This window comes from Apteryx rowi, unplaced genomic scaffold (genome assembly GCF_003343035.1).
Source record: "Apteryx rowi isolate R43461 unplaced genomic scaffold, aptRow1 scaffold_19, whole genome shotgun sequence".
In the NCBI taxonomy this organism is placed as follows: Eukaryota; Metazoa; Chordata; class Aves; order Apterygiformes; family Apterygidae; genus Apteryx; species Apteryx rowi.
The window spans coordinates 4,507,789-4,532,122 of NW_020448196.1; the positions used below are offsets into that span (position 1 = coordinate 4,507,789).

The following is a 24,334-nucleotide window of genomic DNA, read 5'->3' on the forward strand; positions in this document are numbered from 1 at the left end:
TTCCCTCTTCCTTCAGTTTGTTGCTTTAAGCTCTCCGTGTTTGCATTTCTCAACAAGGTCGTTGCTTTCACAAGGCTTTTGCAGCGCTGCCCCTCTGTCCCAGCTTCCAGCTTTGCTTTCTGACATCCAGTTGCTCTCAGAATATTAATCAGCTCGCAAAGAGCTCGGCAAGAGGAGCCAAAGCAGCAGAGGCAGCATCAGACAGTCCCTCCTCCTCCACCTGCCGTGGAAGGCGATGCCCAGGACTTCGAAGCAAGAGGAACCAGGAAAGGACATCAGAGTTCGATGGTCTGGCTCAGGGGTTTTCTCCTAAATAGATGTTCCCACAACTGGACTTTGGTACAAAACTTTACTTTCAAGCAGGTGGAATAACGTATTCAGCAATGTGCCTGCCCTATCGGCCATTTTATAAGCTTAAGCAGGGAAAATAACCTGAAGGGAAAAAACGTGAAAACTGTCCTCTCCAAGAGGTTGTTGACATCAAGAGTCAGGACTAGTTCAGAAGTCAGCTTGAATCGCGACTGTCTCACCTGCTTCCTAATACAGAAACAGATGTTCCTCTTGCTGTAATTTGCTGCTATTAATAACATAAATAATTATGCTTCTTCCAGTCATTTAACAGGTGCACAGGAGGGTACCAAACTGCCTTGCAGCCATTAAACAAGCCTCCCTCTCCTCAAGGGCTCGGAGAGCATTGGTAGCCTCTCGGCCTCCAGTGAGGTCGAGGACCACAGGGCTGATATCAGACTAAAAGCTGGGAGAAACCAGACTCTTCTCCCCAAATCTCTGTGCAACAGGGATGGCACCTTCCTGCTCTGGGATGCGCACGTCAAAGCCTGCACGTGGCCAAGCGCTGCGACACTCGCTTCCTCGGGTGGGAGCTGCTGTACAGCTGCAGCCCTGAAACACAGACGCCTCCAGGCTGGAAGCATCACCGCTTTCCAGTCTGATTCCAGGTTCAAAAAGCAGCAAGACGCAGCCCTACTTAGTGCAGAAAGCCGCAACTACTACAAAAACAAAGATCTGGCCAACTGTTTGGTACCGTCCTGCAAAGCAAAGCACAGGGGCAAAGCCACCGAGAAGCTGTGTCCAGTCCCCAGGCTTTGACCCCAGGTGACAAAATCATGGGATATTTTCCCAGCAGAAAGCTGCTGCCAAAAGACACGAGTCAAGTCAGCAACCCCCGAGTAGTGGGTAAACCCCTTCAAAGCACCCCTCGCTGCTTCCCACCCTGCTGCTGGGGACATACCCTACGCCCTTTTCGCCCGTCTCACCGCAGGTCAGGAAAGTCTCCGTCACCAAGGTTTTTACCTCCCAGCAGGCTCCCGGGACACGGCGAGGAGCAGCACATCCTGCCGCCTGGGAAAGCCCCGCTCCCCAAAGGGGACCTGTCCTGCCCGACGAGCCCGTCGACTGCTGTTTTCCCCTCAGAGAACATTTTGTCCTTGCGTTTACAACAGCCCCAACCCTGGACACCTGAGCAATGGCACCGCGGATGAATGAGGTTGCTGTAACCTCCAATTACTGCAGCTCAGCCCCTCTCCCTCCCTCCAGCGGTCACACACGCAGACTGGCACAGCTTTGGCTCTGCCAGAGGAGCGAAAAAGCACAAGGTCCAGATGTTAACATGGCACAGGCACATCTGGGTCACTGAAGGGGAGGCAACAGCCCACGGGCCCTGCACTGGCTCTGCCTTCCCCTGCCTCATCCATCTTCGTTACATCCAGTGACTGAACACGTCTGCCTTAAGCAAAGTCCTAACCTTCCCGTGCCAAGTGCTCTCCAAGCCTCGGGTGGTGAGACGCAGTCAGAGGGGCTGCGCCAGGGAGGCAGTGGGACACCCAGCTCAGTGCATGGTGCCACACCAGTCCACAACAGGTTGCCTTCGAGCCCAGGTTAGAAGAGCAGAGGCCCCTGTGCTCCCTTTCTTATTTTTTCCAGCTAAAAGGCTGTGCACTCCCGGTTACACCATATGGCTAGAGCTGCAGAGGCCTTCTCCCAGAACCACAGGGCAGATGAATCTGGGCCAGCTCCTCCCTGCTGCAGCTCTTCCATGCAATATGTACACACATCTGGTCAAACATGCGTCTCTGCACGCAGCAGTGTCATGCCCACGTTGTCCTCAGCAGCGTACTCAAACCAAACCCCTCCGCTCCCCAGCCTGAGAGGCCTGGCATCCACATCAGCTCCTTTCCACCGCACTTCACTTTGTCCCAAGAACAGCAGCAACATCAAGGTTAATTCCCTGTCCCCCATGCAGGAAAAAAATCATTTGCCAAAGGGAAGCAACTAATGAGATGTCAGAAATCGATGGAAGGCCCTAGCTAATAAATTCACCAGCAGTCATGAAGATGGAGCTGACTTGGGAAAAGAGGCTGGCCTAGCTGTTATGCCCTGCACAGCCTTCGAGGAAGCTCTGCTCAGCTCCCACGGCAGCTCCTGATGGGGCACGGCAGGGCACGCTGGCTCCCTCGTCCACAGCTCGACTTCCCTGGAAAAGCTTTAGCGCTGCCCTAGCAGGCTGCACCTTCAGGATCAATATGCAAACACTCTCAGCCAGCCCTCCTGCACCCCAGAGCGCCATGCCTCCACCAAAGCACGGTCTCTAAGCCAGTGCTACCAACGGGAGAAAGAACACAGACGTTTTCGGAGACAGTGTGAACAAGGTCATATTTAATCAGCAAGCACCTCCTGGGATGCTATTTCATTTGTGTGAATTAACAAGCCTGTACGCAGCTACAGAGCAGCCAGCTGGAAGTGCCCCGTGCCAGGCACCCACAACCGTCGGCAGCGGGCAGTTCCAGACGGTCCCCGAGCCGGCGAGGCGTCAGCCCGGCGGGCAGAGCGCATGCCGTGGCAAGGACTCAGCTGCGCGCTCCTGCGTCCCGGGGAGCGGGGGCACGATGACCCGGGGCAACGACCCAGAATGACTAATGCCATTTTGCCTGCTGTGACCAAGTCTTATAACATCTTTGTTTTTAACTTGGGCATCACTGCGGGGTCTCCAGGGGTGAGACAGCACCCAGCATGTTGACGCTCACGACTTGCCTTCAAAAAGTGCTGTAGGCTCTTTCCTTGAGTACTAATTAGAACTGAAGCATCCAAAAATCCCTGCCAGTCGCCTTCTGAAAACTTGCTCTATCAGTCAAAACAGTTAAAAGGGGACTGCAGAGCTTTAAAAAAGAGAAAAGAAGGTTTTTGCTGCTTGGCACAAGAAATTTCATTCCCAATGCAGATTAGTTCTGTTAACCCACTCCGTGCTTTTCCAGGGCTGGATCCTTCCCTGTCCTTGCAGCTTATGGAAAGCACAGAGCAGGAGAGGAGAATCAGAACCTGCTCACGTGCTGTTTGTCGGAGGAAGCATTTCACACCAGCCTTGCACAATAACAATCCTGCTGCAGAAGGACGGGGAGGACGGGGCCACAGGGCTTCACTACAAGAATGTGCCACAAAAAAACCTCTCATCCTCATGCTATTCCTGCAAACGTTTTGCAGTCTGCCTTTCTGGTAAAGGTGCTCAACAGCCTCATCTCGCTCCAGCATTCATATTTCCTTCCCAGGCACTTGCAAACACCTCCCGCTCCCCATGCTCCTTCCCACATCTTTTACAAGCCCTTCAGTGCCAACGACTCACCTTGTGCTTCGTAGCCAGAATAACGATGGGCCATGCTGCCGTCCTCATCCCCGGGGCCCAGGCCGAGGACTGACTTGAGCTGGGCCACGTTCACCTGCGCTGTCAGTTCACCATTCCTGTCCCCGATCTACAGGGTAAAAACCAAAAGGCCGCTGTTTAAAGGGCAACGTGCTCTGAGCAAGCAGCCCCTAACGAAGAGGTTGCCGGCCCCACATCAGAGCAAACACAGCCATCCATGTTCGTTTGGTCCGTCCTGCAGCCAGTCACATATGGGTTGGCAGAGAGCCCTGCTGCTCTCAGCCCTCTTCCTCAAGTATTTCCGTGGCTGCTGAGCACCAGACAGCCACACAGTTATCGGCCACATGGGCAGTGTCACATTCACGGCTTGGATACTCCAAACCCCCTTCTCTCCTGGCTCACATCCACAGAGCTTTGAGTTGTTCCTAGTGATCTACCCACACAAGACTCCAAAAAGAGGACATGTTCATGCAATGCCACAGTGGATAACGCCCTTCTGAATCGACCCTGCAGCTTTCACCTGCTAGGAAGGCAGGAGGAGGGAAGGAAAAGAATTAGGGACATCAAGAGATGCCAATTTGAGAATTTCCGTTCCACTTGTGGCTTATTTGATAATGAAGTTTTGAGACACAACCCTAGTTCCTATTCTTCTCTTCTGAATTGTTTCCAAAGTCCTGTCTTCCACCATGTTAGACCTTCAGGAAGAGATCTTCCCAGTGGCGCCTGCTACCTAAAATGGGGAAATCATACGACACACTGCTGGGGGCTCCTCAAAGGTTAATCAAATATGAAAATTACTGTGCCACATGTCACCAGCAAGCCCAGAAAGGTCACTCAGAAGCAGCCTCTCATCTCACAGAGCAGCCTCTAGGAGAGAAAAAAAATCTTGGCTGTTCCCTTGGAGTAGCCTGACTCCTTATTAAATGCCTCGCAACAGCTCTTTTGTGGTCTTTTGAGATAGACTCTGCAATATGAGCCATCCTAGAACAAAAATCATAAATCCTCATGTTATTTATGACAAAGCCCCAAGCACCACTAAAGGGAGCCAGATCAAACGGCTTATCAGCCATAAATCCCCTGCCAATTACAAGAGATTTGCTGTTGACACCATCTCCAGAGAAATTACCATGTCCTGATTAGGTCTTACAGTCCTTGATGCGCTCTGTTAAATGCTTCCCTGATTTCCACTCGTTCCAGATTATCTCTAAGGCCCCATTAAGACCAGAAGATGACTGGCAGGGGAATGACAAGTGCACCTACCACACACACTGTAGCAGAGCCCTGGTTTTTGGCCTTCAGCTTGGATGTCTCGGTTTCCCAAAAGCATCCCTAAAGGATGCCCTAGGTATGCATCCCTAAAAATCTTGGGGCCTGCCCCAGCTCTCGGACACTGCTCAGGAGTGCCTTTCCCATCTCTGCATGTGGCAGGGTGCTTTTTAATCCAGCTGCTTCAGAAGAAATTCTGCAGTAACCCCTGATCACATCTGCAGCAGCTTCTGGTGCAGTCACTCCTGGCAGGCTTCATTTTAGATTCAAATGTCACCATCAGATTTATGCTGGTGGGGGAGGGCAATAGGAGATGAGTTGTAAAGATTAGCGTGCAAAGGTTTAGCTTCATTAAGTTTTCCTGGGCAAGACGCTGGTGCATGCTCTCCACTGACTATGAAGGATTAAGCCACAGCAGCACAAGTGGCTAACTTTGTTCCCAAGGCTAAAATAAAACATCGGCTTTGTAACAGAATCACTAGATGCTAACGCAGGCCCTCCCAGCAAACGGACACAGCCTCTGCACGCACTGCTCCAAAATTAACGATGTGGGGGAGTTTATTAGCCACCTGCCATGAGTAACCTGCTCCTGACAGGCCCTGTAATCAGAGCCATCACCCCAGGACGAGAACAGCACTGCGAGCCCCCCAAGGCTCCCCTCCACCCCCAGAAGTCACCGCTGCTGCTCCCGTCCTCCCAGCACCTCTCATCCGCTTCGCACGCAGCCCAGCCGCCATCTGGCTCTGAGTAATCGGCCCCCCGCTACAACGCTCCTAGAAGACTTGAGCTGAAGAAGTTAATTTGTCCTAAAATGTACAGGGCCACAGAACAGTATTTCTTCTGCATGTCTGATAAGTATAATTAAGTGCATAATTAGGCTGGTACGTCAGTCCTACTCCAGGATTTAGCCAGTCTAATAGACAAGCAGAAGAACACACAAAGCACTTACACACGATGATTTCAATTAGTTCTTCAAAAGGGCAATTTCTTCATCTGGGGAACGCTAAAGAGGCCGTGGCCGATTTCCCCATAACACACTGGAAAGAGCAAACGACGCCATTCTTGCTTCCTATATTTCTGAGCCACCTGAAAACGCCTCATGTTTCTATACCAGGAAAGCTGCAGCTAGCTGGGCAAGCGAATCTGAAAGTCCGTGTAGCTGCACTGACAGATCCCCACACGGTGCTGCACTGGCACACGGTGAGCTTGAGGCCGTGCTCATACCGTCGTCCACAATCGATCGTATTAGGATAATGCTAGAATTTACCACGTCGCAGCAGCAGGAACCCCTGCTCCGCTGAAAGGAAACAACTTGTCACATGTACGCTCCGTGCCAAAACACGGCAAGTTTACTCAAGTCATCAGCTACGGGGCAGAAGCTGGCATTGCTTTTTGCAGGTACTTCACTCGCTCGCAAACCAGAGGTAGAATCACAAGACTGACCTCAGGCAGGATCTCACGGCCTTGTTCTCAGGGCAGGGGGGCTTAAAGGACTGGACACCAGCAGGTGTCTGAGCTCCTACACACCAGCTGGGTGCAGAACAACTTGGCCAGCGGACTGGAGAACTGGCCCCAGGTCTTTTCTCACCCAGGAATATCAGTTAACAGCAATGCATAGCAAATACCGTAGCCACAGTTAGGTGGAAGCCTGGGACCCTCCCGTGAAAGGGTGGTTTCCAGTCAAGCTCTGCAAGACAGCATTGAAACAGCACACGGACAGGGGCTTTCAAGAGCATTAATAGCTAAAGAACTACATCAACATATCTTACTGGCATAAGAAGAAACGTCTGATGGATCGATTCCCTCTAATCTGAACCAGTTTCTCTTACCTCTTGGGAGATTTCAAGATGTTTCCTGGCAAAGTGCAGGGCTTGTTCATGGCTCCCCAGGGAGACATAGGCATTTCCGAGACTCCAGCAGGCTCTTCCTTCTCCCACCCTGCAAAACAGGAAATTGTCAGCCACAGAAATGCTGGGCAAGACACAGCACAGCAGCCCTTTCAGGGCCTCCTTCTTGACAGCAGTGAGAGCCAGGTCTCCTAGCTAAGCTTTCACCTACAGAAAGGTTCTACAAAGGGAAACGAAATGCACTTTACATCTCAAGCTTTTATCCTGCTGAGGCCAATAAGATCAGGGGATGAGCAAAAGCCTCAGAAATGGGCCTGTGCCCAAAGTGACAAGAAGCTAAGCAGTCTAGCAACGGTCCAGATGGTTTGGTTTCATTTGTGAGCACCAGCCTGAGAGCAGAAGCCAGAACTTCCCTCCAGCTTCCACCTTGCGCAGCAAAGATTTCTCTCCAAATATGCACAATGCACCTTTCCACCTTCAGTCCGCATCTGCCCTTGAAGCCTTCGCCTCATCCTGGGGGTGAAGGGTGGAAAACAAGCACGGGGATGTCACTGGTCAGCAGAACCAATTCAGCATGATCCTCTTTCAAACAGAGCCAGATGTTCAGCACCCTCCCACTGAGGTCCACAGGAGGAAAACAGCTGCTCCCATCACAGACACACACTCATGGGTGCCCCCAGCAACAGGGCATGTAACATCCAGCCCTGCTGTTCACTAACAGCCCAGAGCTAAATTAGTAAGAACGTGGCAAAGAGAAAACATTGCAGGTCTGCAACACTCTCCTGCTAAATGCCAGGACCGCATCACGCAGGACGCGTGCACAAACTGAAACCGCACACAACAGCTGAGCAAACGCTGTCCTATTTCCACAAGGCTTCCGGGGTGCAGCCTCTCGTATTCAGAAGCTAGAGAAAGCAGGCGAACGCGAGACCCTGCCCCGGGCAGCCCTCACGCCCCGCAGCCGCACCAGGCACGCGGGTGTCCCTGGAGCAGCTACTGGCACCTGTTTGTACAAGCAGGTAGAGCCACCCTGCTCAGCAGAGCCTGCTCAGCTCTGCAAACGAGCAGATGTGGGGGGTGATGGGATAAAAAAAGCACATGGGGGCGCGAGGGGAGGTTCAGCGTGACTGCAACTCCCTTTTCAGAGGTTTGGGCGGGTTGATCAGCATTTAAACATTTTTCTTGTCATCCTGTTCAATACTTTCTGCTCATGGGGTGTGTTCCCAGAAATGCAGGAGCCCACAGGCCTGCACCCCCACAGCATGATTCACCCTTGGGTGGGATTACACCTTCCCTGAGCAGATACTGCCTGCATAGTACCACAGAGCTCCCATTTTAATGTCTCTGCTCCATCTAGTGGAGGACACAGCTTCCCGGAGAGTCATTAGCAGTAAAACTGAACAAGGCAGCTGCAAAGTCACTTAAGGAGCTGCAGGGAGACTCCAGGACAACAGGGAGAGCATCCAGGAGAAAGGAACCACCTCTCAAAAAGACTGAGGCCAAGCCTCCTAACCAAGAAGGAGGAACGAGGCCAAGCAAAACATATTGCCTCCCCACCACCGCTTGTTTCAATGTGGAAGCTTCCAGTGCTATCTCAGAGCAACAAAGTGGTGGGCATGTCCTGTCGGCATGGTTTCTAAGGAATAGACAACTATTGAGAATGTGAGGAGCTTCAGAGGGTCCCAATGGGAGAAAGACAGCAGTAGCTGCAGGGAAAAGCGCTGAAAACAATGGTTTTCTTGAAGTACCTCTTACCAGGAATCTAAATCAACCCACGCTGGCACAGCTTTAAGGGCATGATCTCCGAAAAAAGGCTTGAGTGACATGATAAAGGTCTTAATCACGTTGCTTTTTTAACAAATGATTGCACTAAGGCCCAGGTTCTGAGAGATTTCTAAACACCTTTTGAGAACATGAGTCACTGTTCTCTAGCCCCAGCTGTAGAGAAAAAAATCAACAGGGAAGGGCCAGTGCTCTGAGCCCAGGGTACAAACTGCATCTCCTGAGGTCTCCCTTACCTGTCTCCCAGCTCCTGTGCTATCACCAGGTGTTTCAGATGGTACTCGATTGCTCTTTCATAGTCTTGAAGCAGCGTATATGTGTTTCCAAGACTGTAGCAAGCCTGGGCTTCTACTGCTTGGTCTTTGAGTTGTCTGGAGAGCTGGAGAGTTTTCCTGCATGGAGGAGGTAGAAATGAAGAGACCTAGTCATTGCAGGCCACCTCTGCAAGGTGGCAGGAAAATAAATCACTGCTTTGGTGTGGCATCAGTTGATGTCGATGCCTGTCACGTGCTGCAGGCTGCCGGGCAAGTGGCAGCATTACCTGAACACCAGTTCTCTGCTGCAGGATGGTGAGACCTACTTGCCCTTAACCTCACTGTTGAGCACCATACATGCAATTTGCTAAGTCCTTCGTCACATCCCCCCGAGCCTATGAATTCACTGCAATATGTCCAGATTTCCAGGGAACGTCTGCCCTGAGCCTGCCTTAACACCTGGCACTTACTTGTAGTACTCAGCAGAGATGTCAAACCTCCCGAGGAAGATGTGCGCGTTGCCCAGGTTGCTGTACGCTCTCCGCTCAGCTGCCTTGTCCCCAAACTCCTTAGCAATAGCAAGGCGCTGCAAGCAACAGACACAGATCAGTGAGCACAAGCTGGCCATTGGCAGCTTTCTGTTAAACAGGAAGTTTTTCGGAAGATTAATCTCTTGTTTTGCAAAACCCTCATCCAGGAAGGTAGTGGTACACGTGCCTGTCAGGGCTCAGTGTCACAGGAAATCTCTCCCTCTTCTGCAATTCAGCATCAGGAAGGACCTTTGGAAGAGAGGAAGTAACACCACATCCTCCTCTAACTCCCACTCCAGCCTGGTCACTACACATCTGCTTAGCTTAAAGTTATGCACATACTTCAGTAGCTGAATGAATAGGAGAATGGAGAACTTCGAGTCAGGTAGTGAATGGATGAGGCCGATGGACTGTAGCATCCAGGAACACGTTCGTCACATCACACAGCGCTGCGGCACAGCACGAACGTGCACCTGTGTGCACACTTCATCTCACCGTCTGCACCATAGCTGCTCCCCAGACCCTGGACCCTGCCTGCACACCTCAGTCCTGCCTCTCCTGTCACTGCCACCAGCTGCCCACACTTCCCCACCTCTCACCCTCAGTTTTGAAGCACTTGCTCCTGGTACAGAGCCCTGGGCAGAGTTTTCCTACCCCCTTCAAACTCCTCCTCCCAAAGCACTCCTGGCTGCTTCCCCCAGACCTTTTCACACGTAAAAATCAGAAAAGCTACGACAGGGCCTGGCTTTGCAAGGTGCTGAGCACCCTCCACTGTCCGGAAACTGAACCGGACTCTGAACTAGAAACTGAATTGTGTTTGAATGCGGGCAGGGACTGTGTCACCTCACCCTGCTGTAAAGCTTTATAGAAGCTTATTATGTACTGCAAACAACATTTATTCCTGCTTGGCAGCTCTTTCAGCAGCTTAATTAAATTCATGGTTTGCATTTATTAAAATTTATACTGACACAAATTAAGAGCAGAAAGGCCTTGCTAGGTCCAGCTGCAAATTTGCCCTTGGAAATCTTTGCGTTTCCAAGCCAACAGTACCCTTTCCTCAAGCCAGTCATCAGGTGCTGAGGGGGAATGGGGTAAAGTGCTGTTCAGCAGGAGTTAGCACAGCAGGGCCAGACCCTGATGTAAATCCAGGAGGGAGAACAACAGCTCAGGCAAACAGCTCCCTGTATTCACTGGGACACACCGGGAAGAAAGGCTGTTCCCTCAATCCCTGGCCCCAGGAAGAGTGTCGTGGCCATTTCCTACCTCCTTGTGGAAGGCTATAGCTTCACTGAAGTTGCCAAGTAAGTACTGGGTGTTGCCAAGGTTGCCATAAGCACGGCCCTGGGCAGCTCTGTCCCCCAGCTCCTTCACCAGGGACAAGTTCCTCCTGAAAGAAAGCAAGCAGAGCAGCACATCTGGTTACACACAGCCAACGCTCCCCGCAGGAGACACAGCAAAGACGCTCACACCTTGAAGAAAAGGGAGCTAACCCTAGAGGAGGCATTGCCCCTGCCCAGCTTCCCCGGGCTCAGCCACCCCTTGGCAGAGCACTCGGGCGACCTGCGCTAGCTGAAGAGCTCTGGGAGCTCGCATGGAGCGAGCGGGGCAAGTCACAGCCGCGCTCTCGGCCTCGGGCAAGCCGCGTCAGCGTACAGCAACTGCACAAGCGCTCGCACACCAAGCGGATCCCCACAGCGAATAAGAAATGTTCGCCCCAGTGTATAGGTGGGGACGAGAAGCACAGGAGAGCGGAGCTTGCCCCAGCAGGACAGGGGCAAAGTTGGCAACAGGAGCAAGATGCACGCTCATAAGCCAGGGCTCTGTCCACGGGGCTTCCCAGCCCTTCTCTCTTCCCTTTACACACACAGGGCTCCCAGCTGGCACAAAGATTTACCCACTGGCTGTGCAACATGCATCATTCCTTTGGCGAAAGGATGGACAGCTATATATCGGCAATATTGCATCCTCAGGGATGAGGAGACCGATATGAGACATCATCATCTCTTCATACAGAAAAGACTATTAAAGAAAAATCCAACATTGAAGCAAAACTCTTCAGTAGGAGGAGAAAAACAGTAGCCCAGAAGTTAAGCTGTATGAAAGCCTCCCTGTGCGGGACATCAGCATGAACTTTGCAGCCATTTAGGAAAGGGAAGGATGTTGCAGCAGGACAAACTACAGATCCATCCCAGGGACAACGAGGACCTCAAGGGAAAGTCTTTTGCCTTGGGTGAAGCAGAACCCCTGTTCCCAGCCCCGGCAGCAGCAACACACAGATCCATTCTCAACATAGCCAGCAGAGAGCAGCAGGGGCTCCAGGAGCTAATAGTTTTCCTTCCAAAAATAGCTAAAAGCAGGAGCAGAGTGTTGACCTTAATTGCATAGATCATACTTCGATCTACACTGAATTTTGTCAAGACAATACCAGGGGGAATTTTAGCTCTAATTTTTAAAAGCTTGCGGTTCCTTTCTTGTCTTCCTCAAATAGAATTTGCTGTCACACCTGGACCCCTCCAGGGAATATTCCTTATTCATTGCAACATGCAAAACACCATTCTTGAGAAAACGAGAAGGCGAAAATAGACAGCAGCAGGCAGCTTTGGCCTCAGGTGAAACTGAAGCCCAGCTTTGCCTCTGCAAAGCATAAAATTTCTACAACTCTGCCTGCCCTCACACAGCTGCTCCTCCCAGAGTACCAAACTGCCCTGTGCCTCCGAGCAGGTGAGTATCAGTCTGCAGAGCATCTGGGTCTAATTCGCATTTCAGCTGCTGAGCCAGACACAGCTGGTTTCACCACCCACAGCACAGTTTTTCCCCCTTCATTCTTATACAGAAAGGGAAAATTACAAACCAGGTACAAAAACGTGCACAGAGGCTTCCTTTTAAAAGCTCCCCGGTGCTTCGTCTGTGCCATGGAAGAGGAACCAGCAAAAACTAATCATTCACTTTCATCTAGCATCAAGTTTAACAGGCACAAAATTCAGAGGCTGAAATACATCTCTGGACTAAAGCTTCCTCCTCTGCAGGTTCAGTGCTAACCATCCATTCAAAGGTTCCCAAACCCCTTGTGCTCCGCGGACAGCACAGCCTCCATGAAATCCCACGTGGCATTATGTTATTTCAGCCTCGTGCATTTGAGCTAATATGGTTCACCGATGTAAGCTACGCCACTTCCAACAAGCTTCAACTGGCCAGCTGAACAGCAGAGACAGTGCGCGTAGGCTGCTAACCTGAGTTGCAGAATCAAATATGCTAGCTTAATCTATCAAAATATTATGGTCCAGACAAGGGGATTTATAGCTGCCCTATCCATTTTCTACAAATACACCCAAATCTCCAGCATTATCCTGTTTTACACATTCACTGTAGCTGGCAGGGGAATAAAGAAGCAGGATTTAGAGACATGCAGAGTCTATATATGTGGAAGCTCAGACCCAGGACAGTCAGTGGCCAGATTCTTAAAGATGCTGCTCCCAGTCTCATTCTTTATAGCAAGCATCTCACAGAACTCGCACGTCCTCAGTGGCCTTAGGAAAAATGCTTCCAACGGGACTCAGTAAAACTGTCACCTTGCACTCAATGCAGCTATCATTACCCTAATAGTTATCAGAGTGCATCTAACCTGCAGATCCTGAGAGCTGTCAGCAAATCAGGAACACCACAAATACGGATCATGCTCTGAGCAGGATTTGCTCAGTAAAGGTGCACCTGCGTGTATTTTATCAGTCACTGATGCCTGACCAGCCCTGCTCGCTGCAGGAGGAAGGGGTGGCCAAGCTTGGATACTTACTCATAATACTCTGAAGCTTTCTGTAGCGTCTCCTTGACTTCTTGAGGCAGGTAGCCTGGGTCTTGTGCCATGTTCCAGGATAAGTGCTTTCCCTTTGCATGGTAAACATTGCCTATATTATAGAGTGCTCTGGCTTCACCTACCTAAAAGGGGGAAAAACAGGGAGCCACAAGGTGCTACACTTCATATTGCAATATGGACCTTTCCACTGCTAGGCAGAGATGTTCTGCCAAAGCCAGGAGGCCCACGTTTTCCTTCCCCACTTTCAGTGTCATATCAGCTGTGACTGTCAGAGCTGCAATGCAGCCAGAAGGGAGTTTTACACTTCATCTCCTTCCAGAGCCAGCTTCCACCATGTCACACTTGCTGGCTTGCAAACAGATTATTCTTAAAGACAGGAAATATTTCCTGTTGGCTGCCAGGAACCAATTACCTTGTCTCCCTGCTCCTGAGAAATGTCCAAGTGTCTCTGGCAACATACGACAGCTTCATCAAACTGCCCAAGTATTTTCAATGTATTCCCGAGGTTGCCACTTGCCTTTGCTTCTCCAATGCGGTCCCCAATGGTTCTGCAAGACAACCAGAGGAAGGAAAAGCGCCGTTAAAGAGCTCACGTACATTTAATCACCAGCTACTGGAGGCAGAATTGCAGCGAGCCAGGAAGCACTGCGCGGGACGGGTACCACATCCAGCAGTGCCCAGCCCACAGGTCCAACTGGAGTGCTTTGTACAAGCTTGCTCAGTTTTGAGGACAGATCCTTGCTTGCTGTTCTGCTTTCTCAGGTGATCTGCATCAGGCTGCTCCAACGGCTTAAGGTGTGCTACAAAGAGGACCTGGGGATGGGAGAGCTAGACACAACCCTGCTGTTACTCCTCGCACCCTCCTCATACTCCTCTCCCTTTCTCTGCCTCCAGCCCTGAAGGTGGCTGGCCCAGCCTTGGTGTCTCCTGAATTTTCCACAGGACAGCCGTACCATGTCTCAGGGCTAGTTCTGGATACTCATTTCTGGGGCAGGTTCCCTCAGGCTGTTGGGCTCAGACCCTGCAGATCTTTACTTCACTCAAGCCCTGACAGATTGTGTCTGATTAGGATGAACCATAGCCACCACACTTACCTAGCCAGGGTAAGGTCATGCTTATGGTACTCCAGGGCCTTGGAGTACTCCTTTAGGTAGAAATAGGCATTGCCCAGCTGGCTGTAGATGGCACTGAGAGTCTTCAGGTCCTCTGTCCCCACCTGCACCGCTGCTTCGAAGAAGGCTGCACCAGCTTTGAAGTCCCCAGCCTTGCACAGGCGCTCTCCTTCCAAGGCGAGCTCCAGGCAGGATGCCTCCATTCTGCCGAAAGCAAGACAAACAGTTGCAGGGCTTGGACTGCAGCGTACCCGTGCTGCTACGCGATGGGTAAAAAAAAATTACATCAGCTTAACACCTCTACTCACTGCACCAGGCAAAACCGACCAACGCAGCGTGCGCCTGCACTCCACGGCTGCAGGGACCAGCCGAGGCCAAAGCCCAAACAGACTTTAAAAGCTATAGGTAACGTTTGCGAGAACTAAGACATCTAGGAGTAAGTCTCACCTGCCTACACCACTTGGGAAATAAGAGACACAGTGCGACAGGGAGACAAAGTCCGCGTTGTCCCAGCAGACCAGTTTCCAAGCCACGAGGCCCCCCAGCCCCTGCCAGCTCTCCCAGCCACAGCCCGGCACGCGCGCAAGGCTCACGCACACAAGGATGCCGGCTTTCCATGGGCACGGTGGGCGCTCAGCCCCTCGGAAAAACACCCCCCCCCCCAGTATCAGGCACAAGAGCACCCAGACATACTGACTGCGCTTGCAAGCGGCAGAAGACAGTCCCCGACCACCACGGCAGGAATCGGGACAGGGAACTCGGGCTTCCCGACTCTCCAGCCTCACATTCACACCAGCGCAGCACCGCGGCATCCGTTTCTTTCGTGGTGGTGCAGGAGCCAAGTACCCAGGCTATTCGGGCCAGCACCACTCTCCCCAGGGGTAGCAGAGAGGGTAGCCAAACTGTAACACGCTTTTACTGGATACCAGAGAAAACTCCGGGCTGTGCAGAATTCCTTGGCTGAGCGGCTTGCAGCGCTCAGCGTCTGCTTTTCATTAACTCGCCTGCTGTCACTTTTTCCACAGCCACCCTCCGCACATCAGCCTCCCAGCTCGCCTCCCGCCCTCGCGTTTCTCAACGCCGCCGGGAACGGCACACGCCACGCTGCCCATGCGAGCACGCCGCCGGGCGCAGCGCAGGAGCGAGGCCAGCGGCATCGCTGCGAGGGAGAGGAAACGTGCAAGTCCTGCTAGCTCGGGGCAGTCCTGCATACGCACCCGTCCTCGCAAGGGACAGAGCAGGCGTTCGAAAGCTCCTGCTTGGAAACGTCTTGCCTGCTGCCGAGTCAGCCCTTACACAAGGCGGATGGATGCAGTGCGTTGCGGAGCAGACACATGCTGCTCCTCTGCTCTCAAGCTTCTCTTTGATCTTTTTTGCTTTCTTCTCTCTGCTTTATCTATTTAAAAAGTCAAAGCTGTACAAAGGCCAAAGGTAGATATCTTCTACTCATGCACAGGAGGAAAAAAATAAAAGAAACTGACTTGTCCAGGGTCAAAAAAGGAAGGGTCAGACAAAAGCAGGATTTGTTTTATTACATAACAAATATCCACAAGAGGTTCCTACTCCAGTCTCAGTGACCAACTACTTGCAAGAAGCTGGACGGTGGTGCACCGACTGAAAGAACAGCTTGCTGAACACCACTGCTGTGACGGCAGCACAACTGCCACCTCCTGCAGCCGTTCCCTGCCGGATCCCAGAAGACGCCTCCACCCCGCAGCCGCCCTTGCGGTGGCTCAAGGCCCGGCACCAGGTCTCTGCGCCTTGCCGGGTCCCTGCATGGCACCCAAGCACCCAGCGCTCGGCAGGCGAACACCGCGCTCCGGTGTGGGAGCGGTCCAGCAGCTACAGGCTGTAAGGACTGTCCAGGGCAAGAGACCGCAGAGAGGGCTGATCTTGGATTCTCCCTCCCAGCACCCTTGGGACCGCTCCTGTCTCACTGCTTGTTTGTCCCCAGAACCGCTGAATAACAAGGAAAAAGGGATTGTGAAACAGCTCATTTGAGCTCCCACCTCAAACTCCCACACAAATATTTGATTTCAAGCTCACTGCAAAGCCCGCATTCGAGTGGCTATTTTACTTGGGCAAGAAAGCTGCTCGGAGCGCCAGCGCAACATCAGTCCCTGTCTTGAGGGCTCCCTGGTAGAAGAAAAAGAAAACACATTAAGACTATTACTACTAAAAATGTTTAGCTCCTCTCTACTGATCCTGCTGCCAGGCCACATGAAAACTGGCAAGAAGGAGCTCATGCCAGAGCACGCTGCACTGGAAGGGCCCATTCCTGTGTTTTGGGATGAACCAAACTCCCATCAGTTCCAATGCACATTCGCAGTTTCTAGATCGCTAGAACGGATATCTGGTGTCATCACCATGTACTGGCACATATCTGCCCATACTTCCCAAGCAGCTGAAAGAAGGCCTGGCCACTGGAGAGAGACAAAGACCCTGTACTCAAATCAGCAAGATTCAATCCGAGCAGCTTAGCAAAGATGAGCTTTAAGAGTACTTGAAACGTGGGAACGAGCTGCTACCACAGGAGCAATGGTGGGCTCCAAGGAGACAACTGCAGAGAGAAGCAAACTTCAGAGTTCCCAGTCCAAGTTTCAACAAGAACAAAGCTTTTCCCAACATCCAGGGTGTCTTTGAGACTGAGCTTACCAAGTGTAAACAGTCTAAAAACCGAGCTGGAGACCAGCTTCCCTAACTCATGGCATCAGTCAAGTACAGATCAAACTTTCTATGCAATTTCAATAGCTTTAAATCATGGATCCCTTCCCCACAAACCCCACAGCAGCAAAACTCAAGCTATAAGATGCTAAGAGTAGCATCTTGCCCAGGCTATATTTGCCAGTGAAAACATAAGCAGAAGTGAAAATTGTGCCCCAGGGCCTACATTCTCACACACTCCGGGCGCTTTCCTGGGGTTCCCATAGTAACTATCCAGGCATAACGCAGTGACATGACCCTCCAGTACAGACAGCCTTTAATTAAAATCTGTTTGTCCTTGAGCAGGCTGCTTTGCAGAGTGTCTGACTTCTCTAATTAACGTTACTGCTCAGTTCGGGACCTAAGCAAACACGGGAAAGGGAGAGGAGGCTTTTTCTCTGCATCACCCTCAGCCGTGTCTTGGCTGCCATGGGAAGGGATGAGAGCTGAGAATAGCAATTAAGGGAAATTATACATATTATATATATAAATATATGTATATATATTATACATACATCTCTGAACCAATCTTGACAGACTCTAGCAAAGGAAAGGGAAAGCACTAACAGACTCAAGTCAGAGCCCGGCTCCTCCCAGATATCCCGCCTGAGCCCTCCTCTACCTCTTTTCCTGCAGGTCACACATTGCCGGAACATAAACCCAAGCTCCAAGCCCACTGGCAGCAGCAAGCAGCACGGCCAAGGTCTGCTGGGGAGAATTTTGCAGATCATTCTAAGTTCACAGGTGGGAGCTGGTGTTTTGAAGACGTTGAGGGCATCGCTGTGTCTATACAACACACAGGGCTCTCCAGTTTTCACTCCATCTGCTAGGGCAGCATTCCTGGTGAGCTGCTGGAATCTCAAACTGGGTTAATGTGGGACACCTCTCTCTCCCCTATACGCTGCCCTTGTAAAGGGAAGGGGGAAGTGTGTTACTCCTGTTTCCAAAGACCTAGAGAAAGTAACATCCTCTTCCCTCTAAAAAGAGGAATATCCTTTGTCCTCTGTTGGTTTCAGGGATCAGGCAGATGAGTTCACACTGTGACAACAGATATTCCTAAGTGACTGAAAGTCTTTGCTCATTCGCATCTCTTCAGTGCTGCACAGAGCAGTAAAAGGGTTCCAACACAGCCCACGAGACTGCCAGCGACGAAGGCAAGCAGCTCCCTCCTTTCTGAGCTGATCCCTTCCCAGAGCACTCTGCCTCCAGGCCCAGCTATTCCTGCTGGGGCCCGTATGCTCCACCCAGGGCAGAACAGCTTCTGCTGCTGTGAGTTTCTCATCTGGTGAGAAGCTCAGGTCCTCCAAAAAAGGGTCCTCTTTGGGCAGGAGCACACATTAGTTTGACAGGCTCCAGAGAGGCCTCATCCATCTGGCACCCAGGAAGCATTGCAAGGCTGAAAAAGGACCTGAGCAGTTCTTAAAGACCAGGCAAAAGCAGGAGGAGGAGGATCCCACAGGGCACACACCTGCCCATTTAAATGGGCTCCAGAACATCCCTGTCTGAGAAGTCACAGCCCACCCCACCCTCCATGGCACTACATTCCTCCTCTGCTGACATGGAGGCAACACGCCAGGGTCTGTCCCACCTGAGCAGGCACTTACTACTCATGACTTCACACCAGAAAAGAAGATTCACTCCTTCCTGAGCCAGCAAATTACTGCTGACAAGCGGAGGGTGCCGGGCTTGGCCATATGGCGTGGTTCAAAAGGAAGATGCTGCAAAACATTAGCAGCTTCTCTTGCTTCCCCAGCTAAGACACTGAAGCTTGGGAACGCATTTCCCCCCAACATACACTCAACCTTATAGCCAACAGCACAGTATGTCCCTGACTGCGGGTTTGAACCAAGATACCGGGCAGGGCGGGGGGGAGCAAGCTCACTTGGAGGAGCCCCTGTTCATAAGCCTTGCTCTAAATGGGCGCACACTGCTCATACAGATTTGCAAGTCCCTCCAGACAGGCAGGATTCCCAGGTATTGGGAGGAGTCACATCCATCCCAGATCCCAGGCCCACCACGGGCAGCCAGGAAGGTCCGACAGCCTTCCCAGAAGACGTATCAAGTCCCAGACCGAAACAGCACTACACCATGTGTAGCAAAGCGTTTTCTTTTGAACACGTGGCGATGATAGATCATGTCTGTTCTGGCCAGGTAAGAATAAAGCTTTAAAGAGGCCAATGACAGGCTCAAATGCAGAGAGCTGTAACCGAGGAATGAGAGCGGCACAGCACACAGAGCAGCGGGTGAGAGCTCCCAGCCTGGCTCCCGACAGGCACGCCGAGCAGGTCCCACGGTTCCTCAGCCCCTGCGATTACACCCACCGCAGGGGACAGCCACAAACCCGGCTCCCGGAGCACTTCGAGTTCCCTTTGTGAAAGGTGCTTAAGAGAGAAAGGGTAATTTGTTGTTGTTTCTCAAACACCAACGCAAAGAACAAATTTATTAAAAGCAGTAAGAGGCCAAATATAAACGCAATGTTTGGCCACACGCGAGTCAGGCAATCTGCACAGCATTCTGCCACGGGAACAAGTGAGTGGCATAACGCTGGCAGATTGCTTGGCGCCCATCAACGTGACAGCTGTGAGTTTCACAAACAGGAAAGGATGTTGCTTCCCAAAGCTCCCACGAGGCAGGAAAGGGATGACCTTCCACCATACGGTGACAGGGACGAAGAAGTCCCTTCCTCAAGCCAGTGTGGAGCTGGGAACCCCGAGTGTCACCTTCCAAGGCAGCAACCTGCTTGCCAGCCCACCCTCCCTCCTCCTTAGCTGCTTCTTTGAAGGATAACTGAGCTGAAGGCAGAAAGAACAGAGAGAAATAGAAGAGTAGATATTGCCTTTAACAAGTTTTCCCAGGGTCGTTCATCACTGTCACATAACAACTAATGATGAGATACCACACACATTGCTTTTTGCCTGCCTCATAAGCTAGCGGAAAGAACTGAAGGGCACAACCATTCCTTTACAGCAGGTACACAGGCCGAACGCAAGGGCTCTAAAGCAGCAAATGTTTTCAGACAACACAGCACTATACGGAAGGCAATAAGGGTCCCAGGAGTGCTGGGGATGCTGCGAACGCTGCCAAGAGAGAAACACAGCAAGCAGCTCAAGGTGTTATCAATGCCATTAACAACGATTACCCTGACTGCTGCCAAAACAGCGCTATAATTAGGACTTCTGTGATGCTATAGGTGCCCAGAGGGCAACGCTGCTCACAGTGTGTGTTCAGAAGCTTGGACCCCCCCCCCAGATGTCATCCCACCCCCCACCCAAATCTCTGTGGCTCCCTGGCCAGACGGACCCCACAAATAACACGGTACGGACATCGCCACGTTGGTCGCTCCCTGCTAGCGCAGGAAACAACAGCGCAGGCTCCCTGCAGCCAAGAGCTGCTCGGCAAGATCTTGGGCCACAGCCTGGCCCGAAGCCCACAGCTGGGGGCTGCAGCAGCCCGGGCAGCCGAGGGGACACGGCCAGACGCCAGAGATGGATGAAGCTACGTCCCCCTCGCGGGTCGGCTCGTCGGCCCCGCATCCACGCGGAGCGGGCTCGCTGGCAGGAAGAGAGGAGACCGTACGGTGTTCAGCAATAAGCCCTTCTTGCTCGAACCCTCCCTTTCCCCCTTTCGGGGCTGCCTTGTTTGGACCATCTCGCTCACGGCACTTACCCTGCTGACAACAGACCCATCCGGCTCCGCAGAAAGTGTCACATCGCAAGGGAGGGCCAGCAGACGGCCGTCTGTTGCTTAAAACATTGTAGTAGCTCTTCCAGCAGGGAAGAAAACTCACATACCGAGGACGCTAAGCTCACATGCCAAGAGAACCTCTTCTCGCCCATGAGGGGAAACTGCCTCATTTTAAAAATGTATTTTAAAGTATTTGGTTTATACCTAGGGCTCCATTGCAAAACTCATTCCAAACCAGAGCTGCTGCAGGTCTAAGCGAAGAATAAAATAAATGAACTGTTAGATGGGTAGTCAGGAGGAAAAAAAAGGGACAGTAAAGAGTCTTAGTCTAAAATTTGCTTCTATTAATATGAATTAATGAGGCAACAGATTTTAGCATCATACTTGCAATCTGATTGAATTTTATATGAAAATAAATGTAATTTCAGAGCACTGGCAACAGGAGCCATGAACCATTCTTTTCTAATCAAGAAGAGATCAAATTTATCAGGTACTCAGCATAAATGTATAGTCACTGGCTTAACTAATTAAACATGAATTAAAAAAAATTAACTGTCAGCACATCCTTACAGAAAATAATCAGGCTGGGAAAGGGAATTACACCCCCTTAGCAATTTCCTTTCCCAGCCTTTGCACAGCTCCTGTACATGGAAAAACAAGAAGCCAATGAATCGGAGCCACGAGTGCCACATTGGCACAGTCTGTCGGGAGCCGCTCCGACTCCCCGGAGACACCGGGACGCGACGGCCGGAGCTCGCGGCCCGCGGGAACCGCCCCGGGTCGCCCCCTGCCCAAGGGCGCTGCTCTCGCCACCGGGTCTCGGGGGCAGCCCAGCCCCACGCGGGAGGCGCGTACGGGGGCGACCGGGACCCCCGAACACGAGGGCGTACGTGCCGCAGCCGGCGATGCCGCTGGGAGGGTTCGGCCCCCGCAGCGCTCCTCCTCCTGCCCAGCAGCAACTCCAGCGCTGCGGTCCCCTGCTAGAGGAAGAGGGATACAACTCGTGCTTTTGCTGCTGGAAAACATTTTACACGCTTTTTTCCCCCTTTAGAAAGTCAGATCTCCTCTGCCTGGGAAGCGAGAGGATTGCTGAAGCCGGCTCTCCAGGAGGACGTTGTACAGGAGCACCCAGCACCACGGGCGGCAGCGCTGCCGGCACCCACCGCACCTCCGAAACCCAGAGGTGTTTTTGTCCTGTGATAACTTAACACGAGCCTGGAAAGAACACCCCTATCGCCGTCAGCGGCCGCTGAGCAGGGGCGCCCGCGTCCGTGCAATCCCGCTCACCGGCATGCCCAACTCCGTTTCACGGGCTTCCTCACGTAAGGAAAGCTGTTCCAGATCCTCCTGATGTACAGCCTAAATTTATCCATGGTAAGTTTATACCTGTTTAGCCTTAGTCTGTCTGCTGGACCAGGCTGCCCTGGTCTCCTGGGGCGTTCGCACAACGTGCAGCAGTCGGTCGCTCCCTGCCTGGGCAGGGGCCTCGCTCCCCGTCGAGCGGGGTTTTGCTCAGCGCAGGCTGGAGCCTCCCGTCCTCTTGCCAAACCCACACACGCCTCCCTCCCTCTCGCCTGCTCCCAGCTCGGAGAAGAAAATCTTATTACTAGTCCCTAAGTGTTTGAGCTTGCAACTTCATACCACTAAATATCATCACATTTCTGTGACACCAGATCTGCCAGTCATCCAGCTCCCGCTATTCAATACTCGTCCTCCCCTGCGCTGCCGGCACCTTCGCGTCGTCAGCACACCCATTAGCAACCTGCTCCGTTTCGCAGCGAGGGCACTAATGAAAATACTCAATTAGGCTACTCCCAAGACGAGTTTTGGGGCAGCTCAGCTGGCAACACCTCGCCACCCACCCGCCGGCTCCCCTTGCGGCACAGCCCCGCGCTCCCGGCCCTCAGCCCCATCGCAGCCCGGCTGCTAACCCCCTGCTGACAAGCGCTTCCCCTCAAGGCTCCGTATCGAGACGGACAGGGGAAGGCAGCAAACCGATCAAGATACATCAGCCTGACTCAAGCTACCTTTAGTAGCAAGCCGGGAGCCTGAAGCACATCTGGAGGCTAGTTGCCATCCGCAGGCAACGGAGAGCAGCACCTCTGGGGCAGGCGCACCTGCACTTCACCTTCCCCCCTCACCAAGAAGGAAAACCTGCCATTTTATTTGGGGAGAAACGGCCAAAGATGAAACAACGGACGCTGCACCCAGTCCTTCCTAGCCCCAAAATCGGTTCCAGCTGCCTGGGCCTGTTTCTTTTACATCTTCTGAAGCACATGAGACAGGGATGATAAAGTGTTTTTCACTGCAGTCTTTTGATAAGGGCATGAAACAGAGAACCCAGAGAGGAAAATTACAGGGAGGTCTGGAAGCCGCTGGCTCTGTGCGCTGGCTCCAAATCTCCTCCTCTTCTCACTGATGGTAGCATCAGCGCTCGACAGTACTCATTTCAGTTAATTGCTATCTACCATTAGCTGCAGAGTACTTACAAGGGATTCAATTCTACTGCATATTTGCTAATAAATACCAAATGACAGTGAGGACAACAGCTGTATTTAGCTGCATTTACCCTCTTATTAGCAGAGCTGAATAAGACCCCATTTCAATTCCGAATGGCTCCAACAAGCTGCGTCATTGTCAAAGACTCAAACGCAAACTCCCCGCGGCTCGCCCGGGAGCAGAAGTCGCCCGGCGCTCCCCTGCCTGCACCGCGAGCACGCGACCCTCCCTTCGACCCAGGGCCACGCACGATGACCTCCTCCGCAGCCTGGATTTATGGGGACAGGCAAAACTGAAGGCGGATGGGAGTCACCCGCTGTTTCAGCGGCATTTTGTGAAGCGGTGAGTGAGGCGGCGCTGGTGCGTGCAGAGCCTCCGCAGCCTAGGATCACAGAATACCTTGCAAAGGCGCGAGGGTAGCTATGATCCGCGTCTTGCAAAAAGGAAGCTAAAATCCATCAGGACCCAACTTGCCCACAGCGAGTCGGCTGTAGGGAACGGAAAAGCGCCCAGGAGTCCGGGCTCCCGGAGCCTCTGTCGGATCCTCCCCGGGGCAAGCGCCGAGCGAACCGCTCACGCTCACAAGAGGGGGATCATGACCAAAAAAAGAAAGAATGAGGATGAGGAGCCCGGGAAAGAAAGGCATGCCAGCTCCTTTGAGTCCCCAGGCGCACCGCAGCACCTCCGTAGCAAACTCTCATGAGGTGGTGGCAGAGAGGTGGCGTTACGGGGAAGAGCGCAGCAGCTTCGTGGCAGCTGGAAAACTGCTGCGGTGGGAACAGCCCCAGCTCCTGCCCTGGTCACGGCAGCCTCAGAAGGGGGATGCAGTGCCCGGCCGTGGGCAACCACGCAGCACCAGAGGAAGATCTACCTCGCCTCTCCCCAGCTAACACACAAGCAAGCAGCAGCTTTCCTAGAGATGCCTTCACGGAGCGAAGGAGTCTCTCAACATCCAGGCATAAATAGCACAGCACGACATGCCTGCTCGCTCCCCTATCTCCCCTGCACAGGAAGGGGCACAGGGTATGTAACAGCCGAGTGTGTTGGGTGCCAGAGAGCTCAGCACCTTCAAAGTCCCACTCTGTAGATTTGGGGCACTCAGCAACGTTGCCCCTTTCTGCAGAAATGCACAATCTTAGAGCAAACCAACTAACCTCCAGCAATACTGTCACTGAAGACCGAACCCTGCCCAAA

General features: G+C 52.4%; 1 protein-coding gene across 2 annotated transcripts in view; it reads right to left on the bottom strand.

The window, feature by feature from the left end:
• The window catches only part of GPSM1 (G protein signaling modulator 1), an 89,914-nt gene that overhangs the window by 39,236 nt on the left and 26,344 nt on the right, over positions 1–24,334 (bottom strand). For both annotated transcript variants that reach the window (XM_026062334.1, XM_026062336.1), the window contains exons 2-9: positions 14,237–14,458; positions 13,555–13,690; positions 13,122–13,264; positions 10,595–10,718; positions 9,272–9,387; positions 8,784–8,939; positions 6,748–6,856; positions 3,635–3,761 (exon numbers count right to left, since the gene is read on the bottom strand). In XM_026062334.1, the coding sequence (XP_025918119.1) occupies positions 3,635–3,761; positions 6,748–6,856; positions 8,784–8,939; positions 9,272–9,387; positions 10,595–10,718; positions 13,122–13,264; positions 13,555–13,690; positions 14,237–14,457 (1,132 nt within the window). In that variant the 5' untranslated portion in view covers position 14,458. The remainder of the gene's footprint in view (positions 1–3,634; positions 3,762–6,747; positions 6,857–8,783; positions 8,940–9,271; positions 9,388–10,594; positions 10,719–13,121; positions 13,265–13,554; positions 13,691–14,236; positions 14,459–24,334) is intronic.